At 38.3% G+C, this 23,753-nt stretch overlaps 1 protein-coding gene across 5 annotated transcripts in view; it reads right to left on the minus strand.

Moving 5' to 3' along the window:
• Window positions 1–23,753, minus strand: part of eya4 (EYA transcriptional coactivator and phosphatase 4) — a 54,396-nt gene that overhangs the window by 23,440 nt on the left and 7,203 nt on the right. For 4 of the 5 annotated variants that reach the window (XR_015713609.1, XM_087812222.1, XM_087812220.1 and 1 more), the window contains exons 3-4: window positions 5,651–5,700; window positions 2,298–2,419 (exon numbers count right to left, since the gene is read on the minus strand). Coding sequence is in view for 4 of the 5 variants with exons in the window: in XM_087812222.1 (XP_087668348.1) it covers window positions 2,298–2,419; window positions 5,651–5,700 (172 nt within the window). In the remaining variant the exon portion in view is untranslated. Of the gene's footprint in view, window positions 1–2,297; window positions 2,420–5,650; window positions 5,701–9,040; window positions 9,661–23,753 lie in introns of those variants that run through there. The other variant, XM_087812223.1, reaches the window with a different exon arrangement.

The following is a 23,753-nucleotide window of genomic DNA, read 5'->3' on the forward strand; positions in this document are numbered from 1 at the left end:
AGGATCAACCTTCAACAAAGGCTCCCACATCAAGTCTTATTACATGAAAGCGCCTTGTCAGGAATGATTTTGCGCCGCAGAGAACGAGAGAAGGAACAAAAATCGGCGATGAAAAGAAGAGATAGGCGAAAAGAAGAAGGAGAGAAGAGAAGGTCCCGCTCACTGGTGTTGACATCTATGACAGCACTGACGCTTTAATGCTCTTGTCGAGGAAATAGTTTCCAGTGAGATTTTACGCTCGCACACAGACTCACACACCCTGTGCCAAGTGGTTAGTGGAGGCGAGTGTGCGTTTACACACATTTCGTGGTGGTTAACTCAAGTGCCTCTGCCAGAGTGTGTGTAAATGTGTGTGTGTGCAACATTGCCAACAAAAATATACCAAATGGTACATTTTTTGTGAATGATTATTTCTAATTGATATAAATAAAAATGTATACGTCACCTATCACAGTAATGTCAGATGACAACATTTAACAAAACATGGCAACAGTATCTGTTCTATGTTTTGTGAAACTAACTATTTTTATTTTCTATATAGTTGTGCAACAGGAAGTGGTTGGACAGGAAGTTGTTACGACATTTCACCGACATGTGCTATGCTGTTGACTTTTACAAACAGCATAACACATGAACACGTATGCTTTGTTTGAACATAGCCAGGTGTTTAGTGAACAAATGTATATTTGTTTTTGGCCTCTATACACGAACAACATTTGTTATACAGTTGTTTAAACTCCTGCCACAGTCGACATTACTACTGGAGAGATGGAGCAGTGCAAGAGCAGCATCTAAGATGGGTTGTCATCCATCCAACAATTCATCCATCCATCCATCCATCCATCCATCCATCCATCCATCCATCCATCCATCCATCCATCCATCCATCCATCCATCCATCCATCCATCCATCCATCCATCCATCCATCCATCCATCCATCCATCCATCCATCCATCCATCCATCCATCCATCCATCCATCCATCCATCCATCCATCCATCCATCCATCCATCCATCCATCCATCCATCCATCCATCCATCCATCCATCCATCCATCTATTCAACCATTCATCTATTCATCCATTTATTCATCCCATCATTCATCCATCCAACTATTCATCTATCCATTAACTATTCCTCCATCCAACCATTCATCTATACATCCATTTATTAATCCAACCAACTATTAATCTATCTATCAATCATTCATTCATCCATCCATCCATCCATCCATCCATCCATCCATCCATCCATCCATCCATCCATCCATCCATCCATCCATCCATCCATCCATCCATCCATCCATCCATCCATCCATCCATCCATCCATCCATCCATCCATCCATCCATCCATCCATCCATCCATCCATCCATCCATCTAACCATTCATTTATCCATCCATCTATCTATCCATTTATTCATCCCATCATTCATCCATCCAACTATTCATCTATCCATCCAACTAATCATCCATCCATCCATCCATTTATGCATCCATCCATCCATTCATCCATATATCTAACTATTCATTTATCCATCCATTCATTCATCCATCCAACTATTTCTCCATCCAACCATTCATCTTTCCATTCATCTATCCATCCATTTATTCATCCGTCCAACTATTCATCCATCCATCCATCCAACCAGTATTCATCCATCCAGCTAACCATCTATGCATCCATCAAACCATCCATCCATCTACCCATCATCTAATTGATGTAAATGTTGATTTTTTTTTTTTAATTATAGGGACATATATGTTTTAAAAACCCGACTATGTGTAGAAGTGGCATCAAACAATAATAAGTTTATAATAATAAGACGTTTGACTGTTAAAAACATGAAAAGTTAAACATTGTCAAAATTCATCATAGTTTGAAAAAGAAATCTGATTAAATATGTTATCACTGAGGTTTTATCTTATATTTATGTTGAATCAAAAGATCTATGACATTTGTTGAATCACTGGGAGTGACTACGTATCGTCTTAAATATCATGTGTTTTGATGGGTAATTATTTTACAGACTGACTAAACAAATATGTTTGACTTTTATTCCACCCAGTGGGATGTAAACAGAGAAACTGTGAGGTAAGAACTCAACACAACTTCTTGGTCTCGAAGTGTAATTGAATTTCTGAACAAGTAGGAGAGCTAAAGTTTCTTTCATTAGTAATGGCATGAACATGCCTGACAGAAAAAGTACTTTCAGCTGTAGGGTTAACTACACGCCGAGGCCATGTATGTTGATTCCATTTTCACCTTGAGAGTCAATTACCGCTAACGTCTTCTCACCTCCAGTTCCATTGGTGGTGATGGACGGACTGCCCAGGCTGCTCTTGTCCAGCTTGGAGCTGCTAGAATCTGCACCTCCTACTCGGTTATGAGGACTGGTCAGGTCCTGCATTTCCATACACCTAGAGGGGGGAGGGGGGGAGGGGATGAGTGGGTGAGATGAAGATGAAGTGTGAGTTTTGAATGAAAAACAGATTGACAGCGTTGTGCCGTCCCAGCCGGGAATCCCCCCCTCCTCTAAATATTAGCTTTGGACCTCACTGGACACGTCTGATGATGGACTGTCTATCCTCGCAGGAACCGTGCACACAAACACTCGTAAAGCCGAGGCAGGGAGCATGTGTCCAGAGGCGCTAGACGTTGTCGGCGGTTCTGCTTTTACAATGTGTGTGTGTTTGTGTGTGTGTGTAACTCTGGGCTCGAGTACAACCCGCAGTGGTGCAACATGCTTTCGTTACACAATGTGTTCCACATGCATGACTTGTGTGAGCTCTGAGGTGTTTACTGTGTGTGTGTGTGTGTGTGTGTGTGTGTGTGTGTGTGTGTGTGTGTGTGTGTAAATGCCTGGCTGTGTGTGTGCGGTAGACATTTGTGATTTGTGATGGATCTTTGGATTAGTCTGGGGATGAATACATTTCTTAAAAAATGGAATCTGAGCCAGATTTGGTCAATCAATTTACAAATAAATAATGATATTTTAAATTGTTTATAAATGGAATCCTTACTAAGAATGATGAAAAGATGTAATCTATATTTTAATATAATTTAAAATTTGCAGAGAAAAACCTTTAATTTAACTGTTTTTAAAAAAAATCAAAATCAGTGGTTTCAACCTAGATGAGACAAAGGGCCAAAATCTTTAAGCAGTCAGGAAGTATGATTGAATTATTGTCATTTCTTTTTTGGAATCTCAATTTATTTCATTACATTTACATCTGTTTTCCTCTTATTGGAAGTCTAATTGTTAAAAATGATAATCTGGTTTCGGCCCTGATTTCACAATTGATATCAACATGAACATTGATTATATTTTATTTTGAGCTAACTATTCTACCACCGGGCCACATAACATTTCTTGGGCCATGAGTTTGTCCAAAGTGGTTTAAGTCATTAGAAAATAAACATCTAATAAAACATCAGGTCTATATAAAGTGCTGTGATTTAACTCTTAAAAAATGTTTTGAAAGGATTCACCAGCCCAATCATCTTATGCGCCCCTTTGACCAATTCATTTTTATAGTTCGGGGAAAGAGTATTTTTTTTCTAAAAGGGTTAATATGTGTCATCTTTATTATTAACACAAATGAAGTGCGACCTGCTGTCGGTCACTCATCACGCTCCAAACCATCTGGATCTATGACGTCCTCTGCTATTCTTGATATGTATTTATATCAAAATATCCATTCTGCTCGCTTGCACATTTCCCTGTTTGGATGTCAACAAGGTCTTATTGTGGATAAGACGCGTGTGTTTGCTGCACACACAGCATCACAATAGCGAAAGAGCTCCGGCGCATGTAAATGCTCGCGACACGCCAGCTTCTCTGGAAATCATTTCCCTGCCGCTCTCCTCGCTCTGTTGCTCCTCTCCGGAGGTGATGACAGGAGCTGGTGTTTCATAAACTCTCTGCTGCTTTTTACATCACGCACAGACGCGAATCCATGTGAAGCATCTGTGCGTCTGGACGTCGAGGACCGACATGATTGACAGTGATAAAGAATATGTGGCAGTTGAAGGTGTATCGTGTAGCTTTTTTTTTATCAAATATGTAGTCGCTTATATCGTTTCCTTTTAAATGATCTCTGGTGAGTGGTGGACGCTCACAGGGAATAGCTTTTGATTCTAGCTTGAGACCCTCGAGTCCTTTCTTGGCTTAGGTTTACACCCATAGTTCAAAAACATGCAGAGGTCAACTGATGACTCGGCAGGTTGTCTGTCTAAAAGTGTCCCGTGATGGACTGGCGACCTGTCCAGGGTGTTCCCCTGCTTCCTACCTTATGTAACTGGGAAAGCGTTTACCTTTAATAACCTTCTTATTAAATCCCTATAGATTAACTAGCAACTTGTGTTGTGTTATCAGTTTTATCTTTCCCTTTAAAGTATATACTTTATTGAATATTGTTTTGATTGTTTAAGCGCTTTGTGACCCTGGTCTGGAAAAGCGCTCTATAAATAAAAATTACTTACTTACTTACTTACTAAATTGTTGCTTATTATTAATTTAATGGTGGGAACCAAGCAAGCTTTGAAGTGAAACAGTAGAAACACGACTCTACAATGAAACGTGAATCACAGGTTTTATAAATGAAGAATAAATAATATAATTACTTGACATGCACTTTTCTGTGAATGATTAATGTAATTTCATGTTTAAGAGACAATTAATAATCATAGCATTTGGTTGCTTTCAAAGGTTCACAATTAAAATTTCTTGATAAACTAATGAAAGATTTTTAAATTAATATTCCTCCTTCCTTCTTTTTTTTTTAAATTGGTTTTAATCCATTTGACTATTTTATGAGGCCTTGAGATGCATAAAGAGTCAAAAGAGTCAAAGAGAATATTCTTGAATATCTATCATGTAGTTGATATAAATAAAAGTATAATTGTGCACCAATGACAAGTGTTTGAAACTAGTAAACAGAGATCCCTAAACCTCAGCAGTAAATTAAGATTTTAAAGCGGGAGCCTGTAACCCACATGTGGCTCCTTCACGCCTTTGATGTGACTCCTGCAGTTTAGAGAAGACGGAAAATAATAATAAATAATGTGTACAAATAAAAGTCTATATAATTTATGATACAGAGTTTACTTTTTGAAATAGTAGTTCAATGTTATGAGTATAGTTAGTTCATGATCCTTGATCCTCCATTTAAATTTAAATGAAACTTTATTAAATTGTTGTTTTTTTTCAATCATAAATGAGATTAAAGAGTTAATCTTTCTGAAGAAGCAACTTTTTGAGGGATGTAAACATACCCATCAGCTTAATAACAATTAGTTAAATTATTAATATTTATTTTCTCTTCATTGTGTTGTGTTTTGATTTATTTTTCTGTTTTGTTAAATAGAATAAAAGGGACTATTTACTGTGTAGTGTCGGTTTATCTATCAGATTGTGCGGTCACAGTATAGAACTTATATTTGTATCTTCTTCATGTGTTTGTCCACCAGTAGCCACAATGGTTCCTCCTGCAGCCACGAGCTGCCCCACATTCACACCCTTCACCTTTAAAGAAAAATAGCTGTTGGGAATGTGAGGGAGGGCGTAAGGTTGCCACTGATGACCTCATTACACTTCACTACCACAATAAAAACGTAACCCTTTGTGGACACGCATGCAGAGAATGTACCTGGCGTCAGAAGGGTCTGGAACATGAGAGTCCGTGTGTGATTTCTTCACCTGCAGAGAGACGAGAGCGTGAGACGCCACATTTGAGTGATTAAAAAAAACAACAACAACAGTAGTGTCCTGTCCTGGACCGAACCACTGTTACACACGTGCTTACTGGTGAATATAAACTTTCTCTTGTTCCCCCCCCCTGACCCCGCACCATCCTTAGCTCCGACTCCTTCCTCAACCCTAATTGAGTTCGGAGGTCACGGCGGGGCCATGTTAGGTCACCAAAGCCCTCTCTTCACTCTTTAACGGCTTGACACTAAAACTGGACTTCAGGGGAGGCCGCCCGCATCTGGCCGCGTCAATCACAATGCCCCCGTCTTTTGAGAGGGACTCGCCCCGACATACATGTGGACAGGTTGGTCTTGTGAGCGTGTGAGGGTATGCGGCGGCGAGACGCAGACCAGCGGTTCTCTATTAAAATTCCTGTCTCTTATTTGGAACAGGAACTAATTAGAACAGTAAATGCAGGGAGGAGCGAGAGCCAATGTGGACCAGCTGCCCTATAATCACTGTGTCAACACACTGTCGAGGTGGACGGCACGCGCGGCCTGCCAAACACACACCCACACATGGAAATACGCACTCAAACACACACACACACAAATGGTCACCCAGGAATCACGAGGAGTCATTTGCAAATTATCGCAATCACAGGTAAGTATACCGAGAAAGTGCTTATCCAAGCAAAAAACCCTGGTATTTTTGTGTGTGTGTGTGTACGTGTGTGTGTGTGTGTGTGTGTCAGGCCCAATGTTACGTTATGGTTCTGATTAGACGATGCGGCTGAGAGCGAATGAGAAGCAGCACTTAGTTGTTTAAGACAGGGTTCAAAGGTCACCCAGTGCCCTCGCATGGATCACTTTACCGTGCGGTCCCAGCAAGCGCACACAAATGCGCACACAGACACACACACACACACCAAGCCACTTTCATGTCACGTTTCATGCTTTGCTGAAATTTAACAAGGCTGTCAGTCACGACATCAACTGCATTGCCGTGAGAATCAGCAACCCACATGGAGAAGGGAACACACACACACACAAACACACACACACACATACACACTTACAAACTGATTCAACATGATAAGTTCAATCTCACTGCTTATATCCGAACACACTTATTGGCAGCACTTTCCAAGTAAAGGTTAGGAAATGAAAAAGTCACTTTGTTTTTTATTAGTTTTCTAGTTCGATCAGCATGTTCTAATGATGCGGCTTTTATACTTTGCATTTCTATTAAGGTTTTGGCTTCTGGCATTAATTATTGGTAATAGTAATTTTCCTTTTTTATAATGGGTTAGGTTAGAAAATAAGAATTAAGCCACACATTTGATAAACCCTAAAATACCTAATTTTTGACATTTTGACATCAATCTGGACTCATATATACAGGAGTAAAACAATTATTATTTTCTATTTTCTAACACAATCAATAAAGGCCCTTTACAATGATGCTGCAACGCCGTTTGCTCATGACATTAATAAATAAAGATGTAGATTGCATAGTTTTGCATGTTAAAATGATGAATTATAAGTGTGTTTCTTGTAATAAAACCGTTTTTATTTTTCAATTAACTATTCAAAATATTACAAATGTTCTTGTTGTTTACTTTGCTTGAACACTATATTTATTTTGTTTTATAATAAACAGTAAGTATATGACATTGTTTGAAGATTATCTATTAATGTTTATTAAATTCATCGTTTAAAATTGTAACTGATGTTACTGATGCTAGAACTACTATACATCAAATTTTAGTGAGTAATGTTAAATAAAGAATCTTCAGTCTGAATAAAAATAAATAAAACTTCAATATTTTTAGTCTAAAATATTGAAGTAAATCATTTAAAATGTTTACCAGCATATATTGAAAAACTATACATATTTCTAAAAAAACATAAAGGTTCTAACTTTAATATTTATTTTCTGAATATAAAAAACGTCTTGTTAATTTATTATTTGAATTTCTCTCATTTTATTGTTCATCTATTCACAAGCGCAACATCCACACTGTCCTCCATTAAGTAGCATGAGGTTGACGTTGACCTCACTCCTTTCAATTACGTAATACCAGGTCAAAAGGTTAAAGTTCATGTACATTTGTGTCCCGGTCGTGTTGTTATGATCATCATCAACATCCTGATGTTGGTTACTGTTTGATAGTGTCCGAACAAGAGAACTTTGTATTTCTTCAGCTGATCTCCACAACAACAATTGGGTAAACTTAGGTGGCCTCCGATGCCTGAAGGACCCATTTGTGTCATCCGAGCCACTTCTAAAGAAGACCTTTGACCTGGTTGGCTGGGTGACCGGCCGGGAACACAAGCCGGCCCGGCCCGGGGAGTCCCTGAGGGATAAATACAGGTACCCGGGTCATTAAGACTAATAACAATGATTTATTTAAAGGAGTCTCTGTTCTCGCCGCTAATGATATTTCTTTCTTTTTCAAGTGGAACAGAAAGTTCAGGAAAGAGTTTATAAAAGTAACGTTAAATAAAATAACTACTAAGATACATCAAAATGCAAGACGTTTAAAAATAGAGTAAGAGAAAGTAAGGTGGAATAATAGCAGTGTGTGTTTCTGGTAATAACGCAACTCTGCTGCAGCGGTTATAGATATTGTGTCACACGCACACACACACACACACACACAAACACTGTAAATATCTGACTAACTGCTGAAGTACTTACACACATTTCTTGACCAATATTAACAATTAATAAATACACTTTACTAATTAAATACACATTATTTTAGAGAGGTTTATTTTCGATTATATATTTGACACATTTTTCTTTATACTATTGTTTTTTATTTACAGTATTATATACCACAAAGTGCCCAAAACATTTTCAAATATATCTTTAATACATGCAATTAATTCTTTATTAATAATTATAAATAATAACTCAATGATTAATACTTTTTAAACATACTTTTTTGTTAAAAATCCATATAATATAATATATAATATAATAATATAATATTTTTAATTGTATTTGCATACTTCTATATACAGTATATATACTGTAGATTTCCACGTAATACGATTTATATACAAATAAAGTCACGTTAAAAAGAAAAAAGATCCTGCAAAATTTCTAAAACAGCCTTTATGACGAAATTATGACAATTGATATTTCAACGTAAATTAATCTACCATCACAATTATAAAATATATTTTGAAAAGACTCAAAACTTTAACTTTGCACAACTGATATATTTATAATTTCCAAAGATATCGGAGGTAAATATTCTCTGTGCAAAACACGTTGAATGCGATGAAGAGTAAAACAGTGCATGTCACACACACACTGATGGTGCGGCGGCTCCTACCTCAGGGTGTAATCCAGTCAGTCAGAAGTCCCTCACAGACCATTACAGACCAGTACGTTCCACAGTTCCACTGATCCCAGTCGGATCCTTTAAAACTTGTGGCACACGCTCGCACAAGTCGGCGCTACTTTTTCACTACTTAGAGAAGACAATTCATTCTCTCTCCGGCTATTTTATTTTTCAAATCGGGTTTTAAAAATAAAGGTTCTTCCCCTGGGTCTCACAGGTCAATCCATGCACTCCTCCTCCTTTTCCTCCAGTCCGATAATGGGGAACATTTTTCTCATCCAGTTTCCCTCCTCCTTTGCCTCCTCCCCCTCTTTCTCTCTCCTCCTCCTGTCTCTCCCTCACCTGTCGCTCACTCCGAAACTCGTACGGTTCACCCAAAATCGTATATTATATCTGACAAAGTTCCAAATGAGATCCAGAAAATAAAAATAAACAAAAATACATGCGTGTTGTGCCGGAGGGCAATTGTGCGTGAACGTGAGCTGGAAAGTGAGACGGCGACATGGTGAGTGTGTGATGACAATATCGTGCTGTGAAGTAGAACGCACAGGCCAGACCATAAACTTCACACCATGCAGCTTCGCCCCCCCAAAAAAACCCACCCACTCTCCTCTCATAACTCCCCCTTTTCCTCAGACACACACTCCCTCAAACCACACCTGAAACACACACAAAACCAATCTGTGTTAATTGAAACCATGGGGCCTGCACGTGTGTGTCATATGTGAGGTGTAGCTGAGATGGAAGGGTGGATGGATGAGGTGTGCGCATGTGGGAGTTGTGTAACATCACCTCCGCACACATATGAACAACCACACACTGTCAGGGTCTAAAGATGGAACTCTTTCTCATTAGGCAACATGGTGGGGGGGGGTGGGGGGGTAGATTAATGCACAAACATTGACGCACAAAACGCACACACAGAGTACGATTTCCTGACTTCACATAACTTTCCAAAACCACTTCCCCACTGGTGAAAAATATTAAATAGGTCAGTTTAATAAAACGTCAAAAAACGTTTATTGGTCCAGAGTCTCATGCTCGTGCCATAATGGCCATAAGATTATGACCACCAGTTTAATACTGTGTGGCTTTTGAATCCTAATATTCTTTTCCATTTTTTGAATGAAGCAACTCTTTCTTTTCCTTTAAAAAAAATAATAAAATTAAAGCAACTTTTTATAAACAATAAAGAAACACACTTGAAAGACTGAAAGGGTAAATGAAAATTGAAAATGTTTCTAGAAAAGGTGCTATTGACGGAACGTCTCACAAAAATGCTCAAGCTTTCCAGTGCATTCTTGTCATGTGTGGTGACCAAGTTGACCCTTGACCACTGCCAAGAAGAGGTTGAATTACTGAGCGATGCATAAGCTTGAATAAATTGTATTGAATAAAAACAATATTGCAGTGCATTCGTTTTTATTTTTTTATTTTTTTTATATTTTACCAAAGGCCATTAATAACATTAGGATTTTTTTTTTGAGCCACATATGGTTAAGTAGTTTCCTACAGAAAAATCCAAGCATCTGCTTCTTTAACCAAAGGCCTTATTTTATTTCCATCCTTTAAAATTTAGCATGAATGTAAGAAGTTATCCCGCTGACTGATCCACTGTCGATATTCACTGAAACTCTATGTTTATTAGGGTTGTATATTGGCAAGTACTTGTCTGAGTACTTGACTCTGGTATTGCAGACTTTATAGACAACATGATGGTGTAAGTAAGTAAGTAAGTCATTTCTTTAAGTAAGTAAAATATTTTTAGAGCGCTTTTCCAGACCAGGGTCACAAAGAACCTAAACAATCAATACAATACTCAATAAAATATAAGCTTAAAAGGTCAAGACAACACCGAGACAAACACAGGAGTCTCAGAAAAGGAGTCCGCTGTATCCTCTTGTCCTCAGTCATCGCTGAGATCTCAAGGCATTTACTTCAAGAGGACTTAATGAATGCTGCCATCTAGTGGCTCAAAGTTTGATTGCAACTCAAAAATAAATAAGCAATGTGATTATTTGCATGTTGATTATAAATAACAAATGTGTGTCTAAATTTATACCCACTTCTATTGAAATATAGCCATAAAACAACTATATTAAATTAAAATCCGATTTTTTATTTTTTCTAAACGATACAGTACTGTTGTACATCGATAGGGTATCATGAAAATCTTTTTTTTACGACAGTTTCGTGTGTCAAAGGTTCATCTAGTAAAATCTCTGTGCACATTCTCGTGCACGTTTATGTGCATGTCGGAGGCGTTTGAAAAGTGTTTGTGGAAGCCTTTTCTGTCAGAAAAGATCGGGGTGTTGCCGAGGCGCTTGACAACTCAAGCATTTTATTATTAGCAAAGCAGGACCCCGTCACAAGGAGTGTTGGAGCGAGGGAAGGGAATGGGGGTCACCCGAAAACACCCCTCATGAAATATTTTCACTGCAAGCAGAGACGGGAGGAGGGGAGGTGTCCCCAAATATGCATTCAAGAGAGAGCAAAAACAGTAGCGAAGCAGGAGCGTATCGTAGCTCTGAGGTAGACAAACAAAGTGAGCAGTATTTTAGCTGCTAAATGTGTGTTGTTGACATGAGGAGTGTTTTATGTGCTGCGTTCTTTTTGAAGAGGCTTCTCAGAACTTCTTCAAGTGGAACGACAGACATTTATCTTGTGCCGTGTGACACCAGTGCTGCTTTTGTTGTTGTTGTTTGGTCAGAAATCTGGCCATATTTATTTTACTTTCACAAGTTAAAGGCGAAAAGGTCTTTCAAATATAAACAGAGTCATGATTTTAGAGTCATAAAATCTTTATTTGAAAAAAAGTGGAAGTGGCACAAGAGGCAACTTACCAACACAGAAAGCACAAATGTCATCTTCCCTGATAAAACATTCAGTCTAAAACGCATTCAAAACATCCAAATGAAAATATAGTGAATACGCAAGCCCCACATTCACACCACGATTAAGCCCCAAAATAACACTGACAGAACAGTAACTCTGTCTTTTTAAATTGACAACATTTCATCACTAAATAATGTTGAGAGGATGTAACTCAGATGAAGGGTATAACTAAATAAATACATTCAAAGTTATTTTATTATTTAAAAATATTTAAAATATTTGGGCAGCGTGTAAGCATTGGTACCGTACTGGTTTTGCACTTTGGTATTAGATGAAACTTGTACGATACCCAAATCATCTCACACAAATACTTTTTGATGCCATTTTTTAGCAGTATTGTACACTGTTTTTTTAAGTTGAAAAATTATTGAATTATGTTTTAATTAAAGCTCAAAACAAGACCTCATAAAACAGAGATTTGGAATCGTGCCCCACATCTTTGGTTTTGATCGATCAATTATTTATATTTAAAGATCGACATTAATTACCAATATATATGTTGGTCTTGTTTGATGTATAAAAAACAGTGTATGATTGTTTAAAAACGTACAAACTGCAACTTACGTAAAGAAAAAGATGAGATTGAAACAAACATACCAAAGGTTCTGTTTTTGTTTACAGGCGTCCTTCAGCTTCAAAAAGACAGTTCAATGATTGATTCAAGCATGATTCAAAAAATGTTTTTCACTAAATACACTATGCCTAGTACTCCTTGTCTGGTACTATTTTCTGCTAAGAAGTCGGTTGGACAAGCAATTATCAACCAATTTACAACTTCCCATGTTGCCCAAAGCAAAGGCCTCTTCCCGATGATGCTACATGAACTAGAATCGAGACGTGTGATTCAAAACCAACATAAAATCTTAACTGTCAGGCTTTCACATTTTTAAGACTTTCAAAAATTTGATTAGAAAACTTTTTTTTAAATAAATACCTAAATAAAAAATGCTTTTTAAAAAGTATTTTTGGGAAACAGTTTTTGTTGATTGAATATACAATTAATAAAAATACTCTTATCTTATGTGCAGTCATGCATCGACAAAATCTTATCCAATTGCGAAAAAATGTAAGACGCTATTACTCAATACAAAATATCCAATGATGCATGTGTAACTAAACCAAAAAATATCTACTGCTGTTACAGTTATTTTGTCATTGAAAGGTAGCATAAAAACCGAACCATTGGAAGGCGCTGCTCAACATTCCACTTTATTCCTACATATTCACACACCATGATCACACATACGTCGACATACACGCACAAACACACACACCCTTCCCTCCAATTGTATGAGTGGTTATCACCGAGGTAACTCTATCCTCCTTCCTTTCATGTAAAATACATTGTGTGTAGCCTCATTCCCTCCTCCCCTCCCTCAACACACCACCTTCCCCCTCAGTTACCCCAGCCTGGGGAGGTGTAAAACTATCCCTCTCTTTATGCCTCCAAAATGCCCTCTTTTCAGGTGTAGTAGGAAGCTATAAAAGGAAAAATAGAAGCGAGTGAGTGAAAGAAAAGAACAGAGTGAATGGTGGCGCAGAGGAGAGGTGGATGCCTTTCAACATCCAGAAACATCCCTCCCTCTCTCTCTGTCTAACTTCTCTTATGAATCTCGCCCAAACGCTGCTTCATGTTGCTGATGTTTCCAGCGAGATAATCTTTTTTCTCAAACAGTTTCTGCACCTGAGGGATCAGATATTTGCCTCTTTGTTCGGGAGACAGCGGCGGGACAGGAAGGGAGACAAAATAACCGCTAAAATTGTCGCGCAGAGGACCGAGCCCCATGAGACAATGGCCGAGCTGTAAGACGAGAGAACGGTGTGGCATTTAGGAAGTGTCCTCACGAGAAAAACAACATAATCACCACGGAAAGAAAACGCTCCAGGACAAGACTGCGAAGTGACAAATCTGTCTTGCGAACACAGTATCCTCACAATAGAGGAAAAAACATTGAATCTCCTGTTTCCTCTGAGATCGACCCTCGTCTACTTCCTTCTTTGCCACAATAGACATTCCATGACACAAGGATTCAATGATCTATGGTCTTTAAAACACATTAAAATAATGATTGGATATTAATTTTCATATTCGGAAGGTGGAAAGGTTTTTTTTTTAAATGGTAATTTGTAATTTCCTGCATCTATAAAAGTCATTTTAAATGATTAATAGGCACAAAATATGGTAAAGAAAGAATTTGGCCAAGAGGCAAGGCTTTGGATTTAAAGGTTGATCGAGGTTGTAGACTGAAAGATCAAGTATTAGGAATAAACCGTAGAGTACCGGGACGCTCCCTTATGGCCCTTTTCCACTAACCCTACTCTACTTGACTCAACTTGAATCTACCAGCTTTTAATGCGTTTCCACCAGCATGATACTGCGAAGAAGTTTCTTTTTTTTAGTTCCTGCTCTGTCAAGCCAGTACTAAAAAATAACGTAGACTGACTGCCATTCACTGACGTTGTCCCTGGTTTTTACAAATTTACTTCAGAAAGTCGTCACTTTCATTTGTGTTATAACCAAAATATGTCCAAACAAATAAAAGCTGTTGGAGTCGACTGTATCTGCTTGTCCTCAGTCATCGCCTTTAGCTGTGGAGAAAATAATGAATGCTGACATCTAGGATCCCAAGACAAAAAACAAAATCACCATTTTAAAAAAGACGATGCGAGATGTACGGTAGGTCGGCCCCCGAAAAGTTATTTTTGTGTCTGGTAAGTACAGCATTGCCTACTAGTTTCAAGTTGATATGCTATGATGTCCACCGCTAGTAGGTAGCAAGGCCAGTGGAAACACACAAAAGTAAAGTACCACACAGTCAAGTTGAGAAGGGTTAAAACCATTAAATGGAAAAGCTCCATTAGAGATAAGGTCATCTCCGGTCTTCAAGTCAGTTCATCCAGGAGGCCAAATTCCATCACAAAAGAGGCCAAAATCTTTTACAACTCTTGGTCGCAGGCCGAATAACCTTTATATTTACCAATATGTCGTAAACTGGGAGTATCAAATCCTCCTACTGCTGCCTTCTTAGAGTCACAACTACAACATGGTGACAACGATTGACTTTCTACCCTAGAGGAAAGCCAAGGGGAGAACATAAAAATCCCAAGCAAAGGACCAGTTATAGTCAAAACCAAAGTTCAAAACCTAGGCTTGAATCACACCTGTGATCTAAAAAGATTACACTGAGGTATTTCTGGGCATTATAGGTTGAGTGTTCCATACGTTGTTGGAGAGCACATCTTCAAATTGATATCCCCAGAAGAATCTTCTTCGTGTAGCTATGCACTCAACCATCTATTGAACAAAGCAAAGAACAACTTTTCCTTGGAGTTATAGCTGTGTGTGTTGTTTGTGCAGTCGTGAGTGACTTCACACAAGGAGGGAGTCGGACCAGCAGAGAAGAACGGCGACGGTGGCTGGTCATCCCTCCGACCACCCTGGTGGTCTTCAGCTCTGCCACTCTCAGTGGCTCCTCATTGTCTCCACCAAAGATCACTTCATGGACATGATTTAAGGCAGCTTTACTCAGTGGACGCAAATGAAAAGTCAGTGATGGATGTGTGTGTGTGTCTGTGTGTGTTCTGTGCTGTTAATTGTGAAGCATTTGGCCTCAACTGCCCCCCCCCCCTCAACTAATCTGATGAGCGTGATTAAAAAACAACTGGGCGAAACCTAAACCAGTCTATGGCTGACCAGCGGTCGCACACACTCCATGCGGACACACACATGCAGGCACATGCTCGCACATACGATCAATCCATTTTCTCAGAAGAGGAAAATGACAAGGATTGAAATGTATCACTCAGATTCACACAATACTAACTAATAATTAATGATAAGATAATAAAAAAATACTTAATGAATAAAGAAATGTAAATCAAGTTTATGTTATAAAAGCAAATTTCAAAAAGTACCTATTTATTTAATCTAGATCCTTTATTGGTTCTTCTGAACAAATAAATAAATGTAGATGTTTGCATGAAGCACAGAATACACATATTCAACATTTTGGTCATTCTAAAGTATGTCTCATCATGTTGGAAGAGACACTGTAAGGACAAGAATAAAGGTTTGGATGGACCTGTTGGACATGGCCACCATAAGCTATTGAGAAGTCTTTCAGTCAAGTATAATGAGAATATAAACACACAAAATAGGTATTTGGAAGTCAGCGCTCTATGAAAATCGATTACACAAATACAAAATTGTGCAAAATGAAGTTTCTACTTTCTTCCTCCAAAATGATTAATTGCAATCTCTTCAAATTGCATACTACAGCAAAGGTCATAAGCAGATACAATATTTACTATTGTAATTCTGCCAAATTAAACCAAAACATGTTTAAATAAAAGCCCAAACCTACAACAATGCCCATTCTTTTGTAACAGATATTGTGGTTTTGTCTTTGGTTGTTCATTGATCTGTTACAGTGATAAATAAACCCACTTTAGGTATGAATAGTTCCTGTTGAATTGTTCGCATGAACTCATACTAAAATTAGCTTGTAATTCCAGTCTTCATTGGATATTAATGACTAAAATAATCTGCTGCTTTTCTATGCAATTTGAATTCATAAATGTATCAGTGGTACGTTAATGTTTAACAATACAGGCTTGTGATGAATTCAAAATATGAGATATCAATTAAATTCATAACTTTTAATTGAATTAGCAGATCTACAGCAACACTTTTAGCACTTTTGCCTTAGATAGTCCTTTTCTCCTTTCCCATGTTTAACAAACTTTATATGTTTTATTACCGAACGCATCCAAACTACCAGATAAGTCAACAGAGAGGCAACTTTCCTAAAATTTATTGGCAAACATTTTTGGAAAACACTCAATTTGATTTAATTTAAATATGGCACTTGGAACACAAAGTATGTTCAGCACATACATGGCGTTTTCATAAGGAAAATACTGAAAATATGAATTCACCTAGATATTTAATTGGCAGGTACTGGTCAAAATTTTAACTTTTTAAAGAGTAATATGTCTTATAAAGTATTTGATAGTTTGCAAAAGAGATAAACATGTCAAGTCAACCTTTTTTTTCTACTTGTTATTATGACCGATAATAAGTTAGGCACCATAGCTTTATAAGTCATCTGATAAATGTGTACACACTCAAAAATCAACTTAATAACGCAGAATTAATTAACACACAAATGCAGAAACTGTTGGAAATTGGACATTCTTGCAATTCAATTCAATATTCTTGCATTAATTATTTCAGTGTGATGCTGTCTGACATAAAGTGTGTCTATGGTGAGAGTATTAACAAGGTATAAACATATAGAAAGTAGAGGAAGTAGCGTGAAACAGGCTTTAGCTGCCTTGTGAGCCGAAACACAACACCACCCAACCTTGACCTGCCCCCACCGCCTCCATCCTTCTCTGACAACACAACTACTCCCTTCATTTTTCAGATACACCCTTACTGCTCCCCATTATCCAACCCCCACCTTAGGCACACCTGAACCACAGGTACAACCCAGCTACACTAATGTCTCAAAACTTTTTTTTTTTTTTAAATGTACATTTAGGAAATATAAAGAGGCAATATTGTCACAACATAAATCCACTGCAGTGGTTGGACACAGTTTGTGATTTAGCTTAAAAAAGTCTTTCGGTCTTCCTGTGGTTGTGAGGGTTTCGGAAATGATACAGAAGATCCAGATTTTCTCTCGCTTCCCAGAATAATAGAGATGCTGATCGATGACTGTAAAATGCCCACAACTATATTTGTGTCTCTCAATATATTTACTGAGTAAACTTTATTTTCTTTTTTGAAATAATAAATATAGCTTGCAATTGTTCTATTTGCCATTGGAAGCCACCATACAGTAGTTATATATACTCTTTTTTTTTTTTTAACACTGATTCTCTTGCTCTCTGTTTTTTGGAGGTTATTATTATTATAGTTTATTCAATGAAAGCATACATCACATCTGACGATACTTTACTTTACGTTATTCATATTTAATTTAAATTACAGGAAACACTATAAAAATTTAAGAGAATAATGAGAAAAATTGCATCTATACAATAAAACATAATGGTTGAGACACATGTACACATACACACTAATTATTATATATATTAGTTTAGATTCAATTGTAAAGGTCTTGCTGTTCTCAAAGTTACCATTCATTAGCAGACCTTTGTTGATCATGCAAAAAGGTTTTTGGTGAAATGATAAAATATAGAAGTGTAAATAGTTTGGTTTAATTGAATTTGTTATGGAAAGTTTGTGCAAACAATTGTGTTAGGTTAGTTGAATGCCATAAAATTAATTAAGATTTTTATTTATTATTTAATACACTCAACTGACCTAATCTGACCATAATAATTACAATCAAACTCAATATTTTTCGAGTGTGTGGCTTTAAAGGTTACTTTGAATTCAACCTAATATTGGGCAAAATGTCAGCACATTGTGTGTGTGTGTGCATGTTCGTGTGTGCGTGTCAACTTGAGTCTAAGTGCGTGCCAATGGCAGCAGCAGCCGCATTAATAATTCAAGCTAATGTCATTAGGCCTCAGATCCCTTTCAGACGCTTTTAATTAAATGATGAATGCCTCCCAGCTGCCTGTTAAATAATGCTGCTCATGAAATCACACTGTGTATGTGAGTTTGTGTTTGTCGCGACATAAGGTAGATACCTTCCAACGTCACATATGTTACAAAGGTGAGTGTGTGTGTGCGTGCCATCTGTTCAAACTCCAGTCCACTTCCTGAGAGTTAACGCTACAGTCCGAGGGTGGGACAGAGATGGAGACATTAGAGACCACTGAGGCCACATTCTGAGAAAGAGAAGCAGAAGTGCCAAAGCACCTGGGGCTCTAAACTGCGTGGACCTGATGAAGACCCATTATACCCTTTTTTTTACCTCGTACCCCCCTCCTTCCTATACTCTTCACTGTCTCTGTCCCACCCTTCATCTTCCACCTCCCCCCTCGTTCGCTGTCGGGCTGCCGGTGTATCGGATTGCTGCTTCACAATAGACCTGAATCATCACTCTGCCCGGAGAGACACGAGGGAGACGCAAGGGAGGACCGGCAGGCTGGCAGAGAAGCACAAGGTAGAGGACGGATAGACAGATAAATAGTTAATACACACAAGACAACTCTAAATTAAATATCTACATCCATCAGAGGGAACTTTGATTCTAAAAAAAGTTCTATTTTAAAACTTTTATTACGTTTTTTATAAGAGACTTTGGCCAAAAGTTATGTAATTTTGGTTAAAAAAAGTGGCACCTTTTCCTGGTGTTTTCTATTAGTTAATCTTGAAAATAAACTAAAACCGGTTATTGTTTTTAACATCCTCAAACTCTAATAACTGAATAATCAAGTAAAATATAATTATCCAGAAACTACTTTGATAATTACCTACACCCACTTGAGATGTTTTATGTTAGCAATCCATACAGTATGAAACTGTATATGTCGAAAATCACACAGAGAGCGCAGACCACTTCCAAGCAGCTGCTTTACACTTAAAAAGTAATTTTCACCCACTGTTTTTCGACACCTGTTATGTTGGAACATGCCAATGACAATGGGAGTTGGCTAGCCTTTAGCCATCTTCCTAAGCATCGAAATAACCTCACAGTTTTACAAAACACCAAATCTAATATAGTGTATTTAATTAATTGTATGCTCAGTAGCCATGTTTTCTATCCATTTACGCATTTTTACCACTTAGATAGACTTAGATTACAACTTAGGTAGAAGCTTAGAAAACTTTGCTTTTCCTAAGAACTGCCGGATCTTTTGGGAGAATATAGATGTGTTCCAAGGCCAACTGGGGGACATGGTCTCTTCAGATTATCCTGGGTTTGCACCAAGGTCTCCTCCCACTCAGACGCCCCCCGAGGGAAGGGGGAGCAGTGAGTCTACCGTGAGTCTTTCACATTATCTTTAAGGGAGATTCCAGACACCCTGCAGATAAAAGCATTACGCAATCTTGTCATTTGGCCATTGACAAGAGTAGGAACTTGAAAGATAAGTTAATGGAGAGCTTCATGCTTATGCTCTTTCTTGACCAAGACTATATATATATACAGAGTCCTGACTGTGACACAAGATTCATCTGTAGTCCGGCTCGCTGTCTAGACCTTTATAGATGCCCAACAAGTAAGTGACAAATCCTTGTTTGAAAATGTCTACGAGAGTAAACGAAACAAGTCCATGAGTATCAGTTGAAGCCAGTGAGACGGGCGATGGCCTCACACACTCCTGTGCTTCTCAGCAGACGAGCATACCTAATATAACAGCAGATCCGCAGAGGAAGTTCTCACGGTGGGCCAGCTGGGCCGGTCCCTTTATTACCAAAAGCACAATTGTTGATATTTAATTTCCTTCCCAGCCATTTGAGGAAACATGCTCCTCTTTTTTGTTGAATCTTTGGCGCTGGGAGCAGGAGGTACAAAGGTGGGCTGCCGGGGAGACTATTTCGGGACCATTGATGACTTCAGTCCGAGGGATGTTTTTTTGGATAGTGTCATTAACATGTTGTGGCTTCATTATCGATGCAGCATCTGGCCGGGATGAAAGGGAGACATCAATAAAGGGAAGAATCCTGGCTTGAACCTCGCGATTGACTTCCACGAAACAAGCCTGCTCACTATATGAGACGCTTGGATGACCTCAGCCATCCCACACCACATAGTGTATGTGTATAACAGAGAGCCAAACACCTACACACACACTCTCGCAGACACTCAAGCACACATATCATGTGGTTTCCTGTCTGCTCCGTTCCTCTAGAAAGCCCACGTCGCTCTCCCTGCCTCTTCCAGATGGATTCTGCAGTCTGTTTTGGGGGGCTTTGACGCTACGTGATTGGCTGCGATGTCGTCTATGACCTGCTGACCTCACACCTTGCTGGTCTGCTCAGCAGACTCATACATGACTTATATATTGGATTAAACTGAACCTTGAGTGCGGAGAGCATCTGAAATACGAATCAAGACGTTACGACGTCCCCTCGCTCCCCCTTTTTTACAAGAAAGAGGGATTCAAATACATTTATGTGAAATCAGTATCAGGTCGATTCCTGGACCGAAGTCCAGTCACAGTGGAGGTTGTGTCAGCATTTATTTTCCGATAAAGTGTTCCAGTCATCTTCATCCGTCCGTGACCTTTATGACCCCAACAGATCACTGGTGTCTGCAAGGTCATCGATAAGCAGGAACTTCTGTGTATAATAGGTGCGTCTCGTTTAGGTATTTATAAGGGAGGGTAAGAGAAAAGGGCTTGATTTTGCTACAATGTTACTTTATAGATTATTGCAGACTGAAGACACAAGGTAGAATTTCTTGAGGTAGGCGAGTACTCGAATATGTGGCTAGACTGCCACCTCCACAAGGGCAGGATATCTCACACATAATGAAAGTAGGGGGGTTTGGCCAAATTGTAGGAGACTATTGAAGCAAGGGATGAAGCGAAACATTTGACTTGGGAGATGTAGACACTGATAATGGTACAGTATATGTCACAAACACTGGTAAATCATCCATTGTTCGTGATAAAAGTCAAACTTTGATTCATTTTTTTGGCCATGATTTGAGGATTTATATCACCGATTTATTTATTTATTTTTGTGTCACACAGTACTCAAATGTCATTTCTACTAGAAAAAGTCAAACTAAAATTCATTCTGTTTAAACTTTTCTTGGTCTAAATACAGATATCAGATATCGACTGTCTACACAAATGGACAGCATTATATCACCAACAAATGATTGGCGATATTTTAATAAGCCGCTTTGCTGGTCACCATACATGTATTAGACAAAATTAGGTCCTCTTTTTAAAAAAAATACAGTGATGCAAGTAGCCAAAATGATCATTGAAACATTAAATTAGAACACATGATAATATCTGGTTTGTTAAAGCATGGCAGCCAATTCAAGATTAAACCAAAATTGTTGTCTGTTTTATGTAAAAATGTCCACTAGAATTTTGGGTCCATTCTGCTAATTAAAATTGGTACAACAGTCCACGGCCTTGCTTGCACATGCTTTTCTGACTCTAGACTATATAGGAATAAGATCACGTCATAGTGATCAAGTAAAACAAACTTTTGTTACCATTTAACCACTTTGGGGGTTCATATTTTTCCTTTATACCAGCATTTATTTGGTGCAAAAGCAACCCAACAACAATCTGTTGCCTGGAAATCTTCTACATGTCCCCATGTAACTTGCTGACCCAAATTATAAAAGTAAACACTCTGATTTGATGTGAAACAGTGAGGGGAAAAAGTAGATTACATGCCGTCTATGTAAACGTGTGGTTTTAAGTGGAGAATCTTCTCTCAGCGTGAGGTGACTCCAAGTCTGCAAGACGCTTTTCTCAGCAGCTGTCAGCTCCACATAAATCTAACAAGAATCACCGTACACTAAGATGAAACCCAAGCTTCGGCTCTCTCTCCACCACAACTAGCATGCCGGTACCGCTCGAAGCGATGCCAGGGGGTTCGCTCTCGCGCCGCACGCCGCCCCGATCCGTCCACATGCCTTGTCGTCGGGCAGATTGTGACATGACGGTCCATGACGCCAGTGCAGTTAGGGTTGGGCCGCGCTCGCATTTAGCTACTGCATGTAAGTTAGTGTCGCTGCGTCTGTATGGGGCTCTGAGGGTGAAAGAGGGGTGCAACCTGACCCTGGTCCTCCTCTGACAGAGTCCATGCACGCTCTCCTGGTTTCTTTCCCTCGCTCACTCACTGACTGGGACAGCTGCCATACATTCAGTCTCTCCCAGTGAGGTCCACCATTGAAACACGTATTCCTGCAGCAGGTACGCCGGTATGGACGCTTCGCTGTGCATCACAAATCTCTTAATCTGGGGAATGACCATCAGTATTTTTATTTTACTCGTAAACATCGTTTGCTATTTTTAAATCAAGCCTTAAAGTTGCGACAGCATTTAATGTACAAAATAACACATTTACAATTAGCAAATAATTAAGTATACTGTGCACTTATCCTTAATAAAAAGTTGTTCAAAACTCAAATACATATGTACACTAACAGATTCTAAAAAAAACCATGCATGCTTAATAGGGCCGTGTTTTTGCAAGATACTATACGCATCACGATACAGGGGCAATGATACGATATATTGTGATAGTGCAGGAATAAGGACATATTTGTACTTTTGTCTGAGTACTTGATTACTTAGGTACTTGTCCGAGTATTCGCTACTGGTTTTATTTATTTTTAAAACAGAATATGTCAAAACATCAGCTTTAAAAGCTGCTGGAGTGGACTGTATCCTCTCATCCTCAGTCGCCGACAGGAGTTTAAACTGTTCTTTAAGCTGCGGAGGACATAACGACTGCCGCCATCTAGCGACCCGATGTTAAAACACCAAAATTAAAAAACGGTGTAAATATTTGCATGTTAATTGTTAATACATATTTGTATTATTTGATTTGACACAGAAGTCACAGTCTTTATTGAAATATAAACCTTAAAATAATTGTGATAGAAATAAAATGTGATTTAAAATTGATGAAAAACGTTTGTATATTATATAAATAAAATAGAGATGTTTCTTCTTTTTTTTATCACATCTTAAACCTTGATATAACATTGTGAAAGGAATATTTTCATTTTTATTTTTATTTTCAATCTGTTTGATCATAACCACTGTTCTGTTGCTAAAGAATCTCTATAAGACAGATCTGTGCATCTGCATGTGTCAGTCATACCTGTTTAAGAGAATATAGTTAATGACCGCCTAATAATAAATCATGGTTGCTGCACCGCACAGCATCACAGGAAAACGGTTATCA

Source organism: Callionymus lyra, chromosome 17 (genome assembly GCF_982586985.1).
Source record: "Callionymus lyra chromosome 17, fCalLyr1.hap1.1, whole genome shotgun sequence".
Lineage (NCBI taxonomy): Eukaryota > Metazoa > Chordata > Actinopteri > Syngnathiformes > Callionymidae > Callionymus > Callionymus lyra.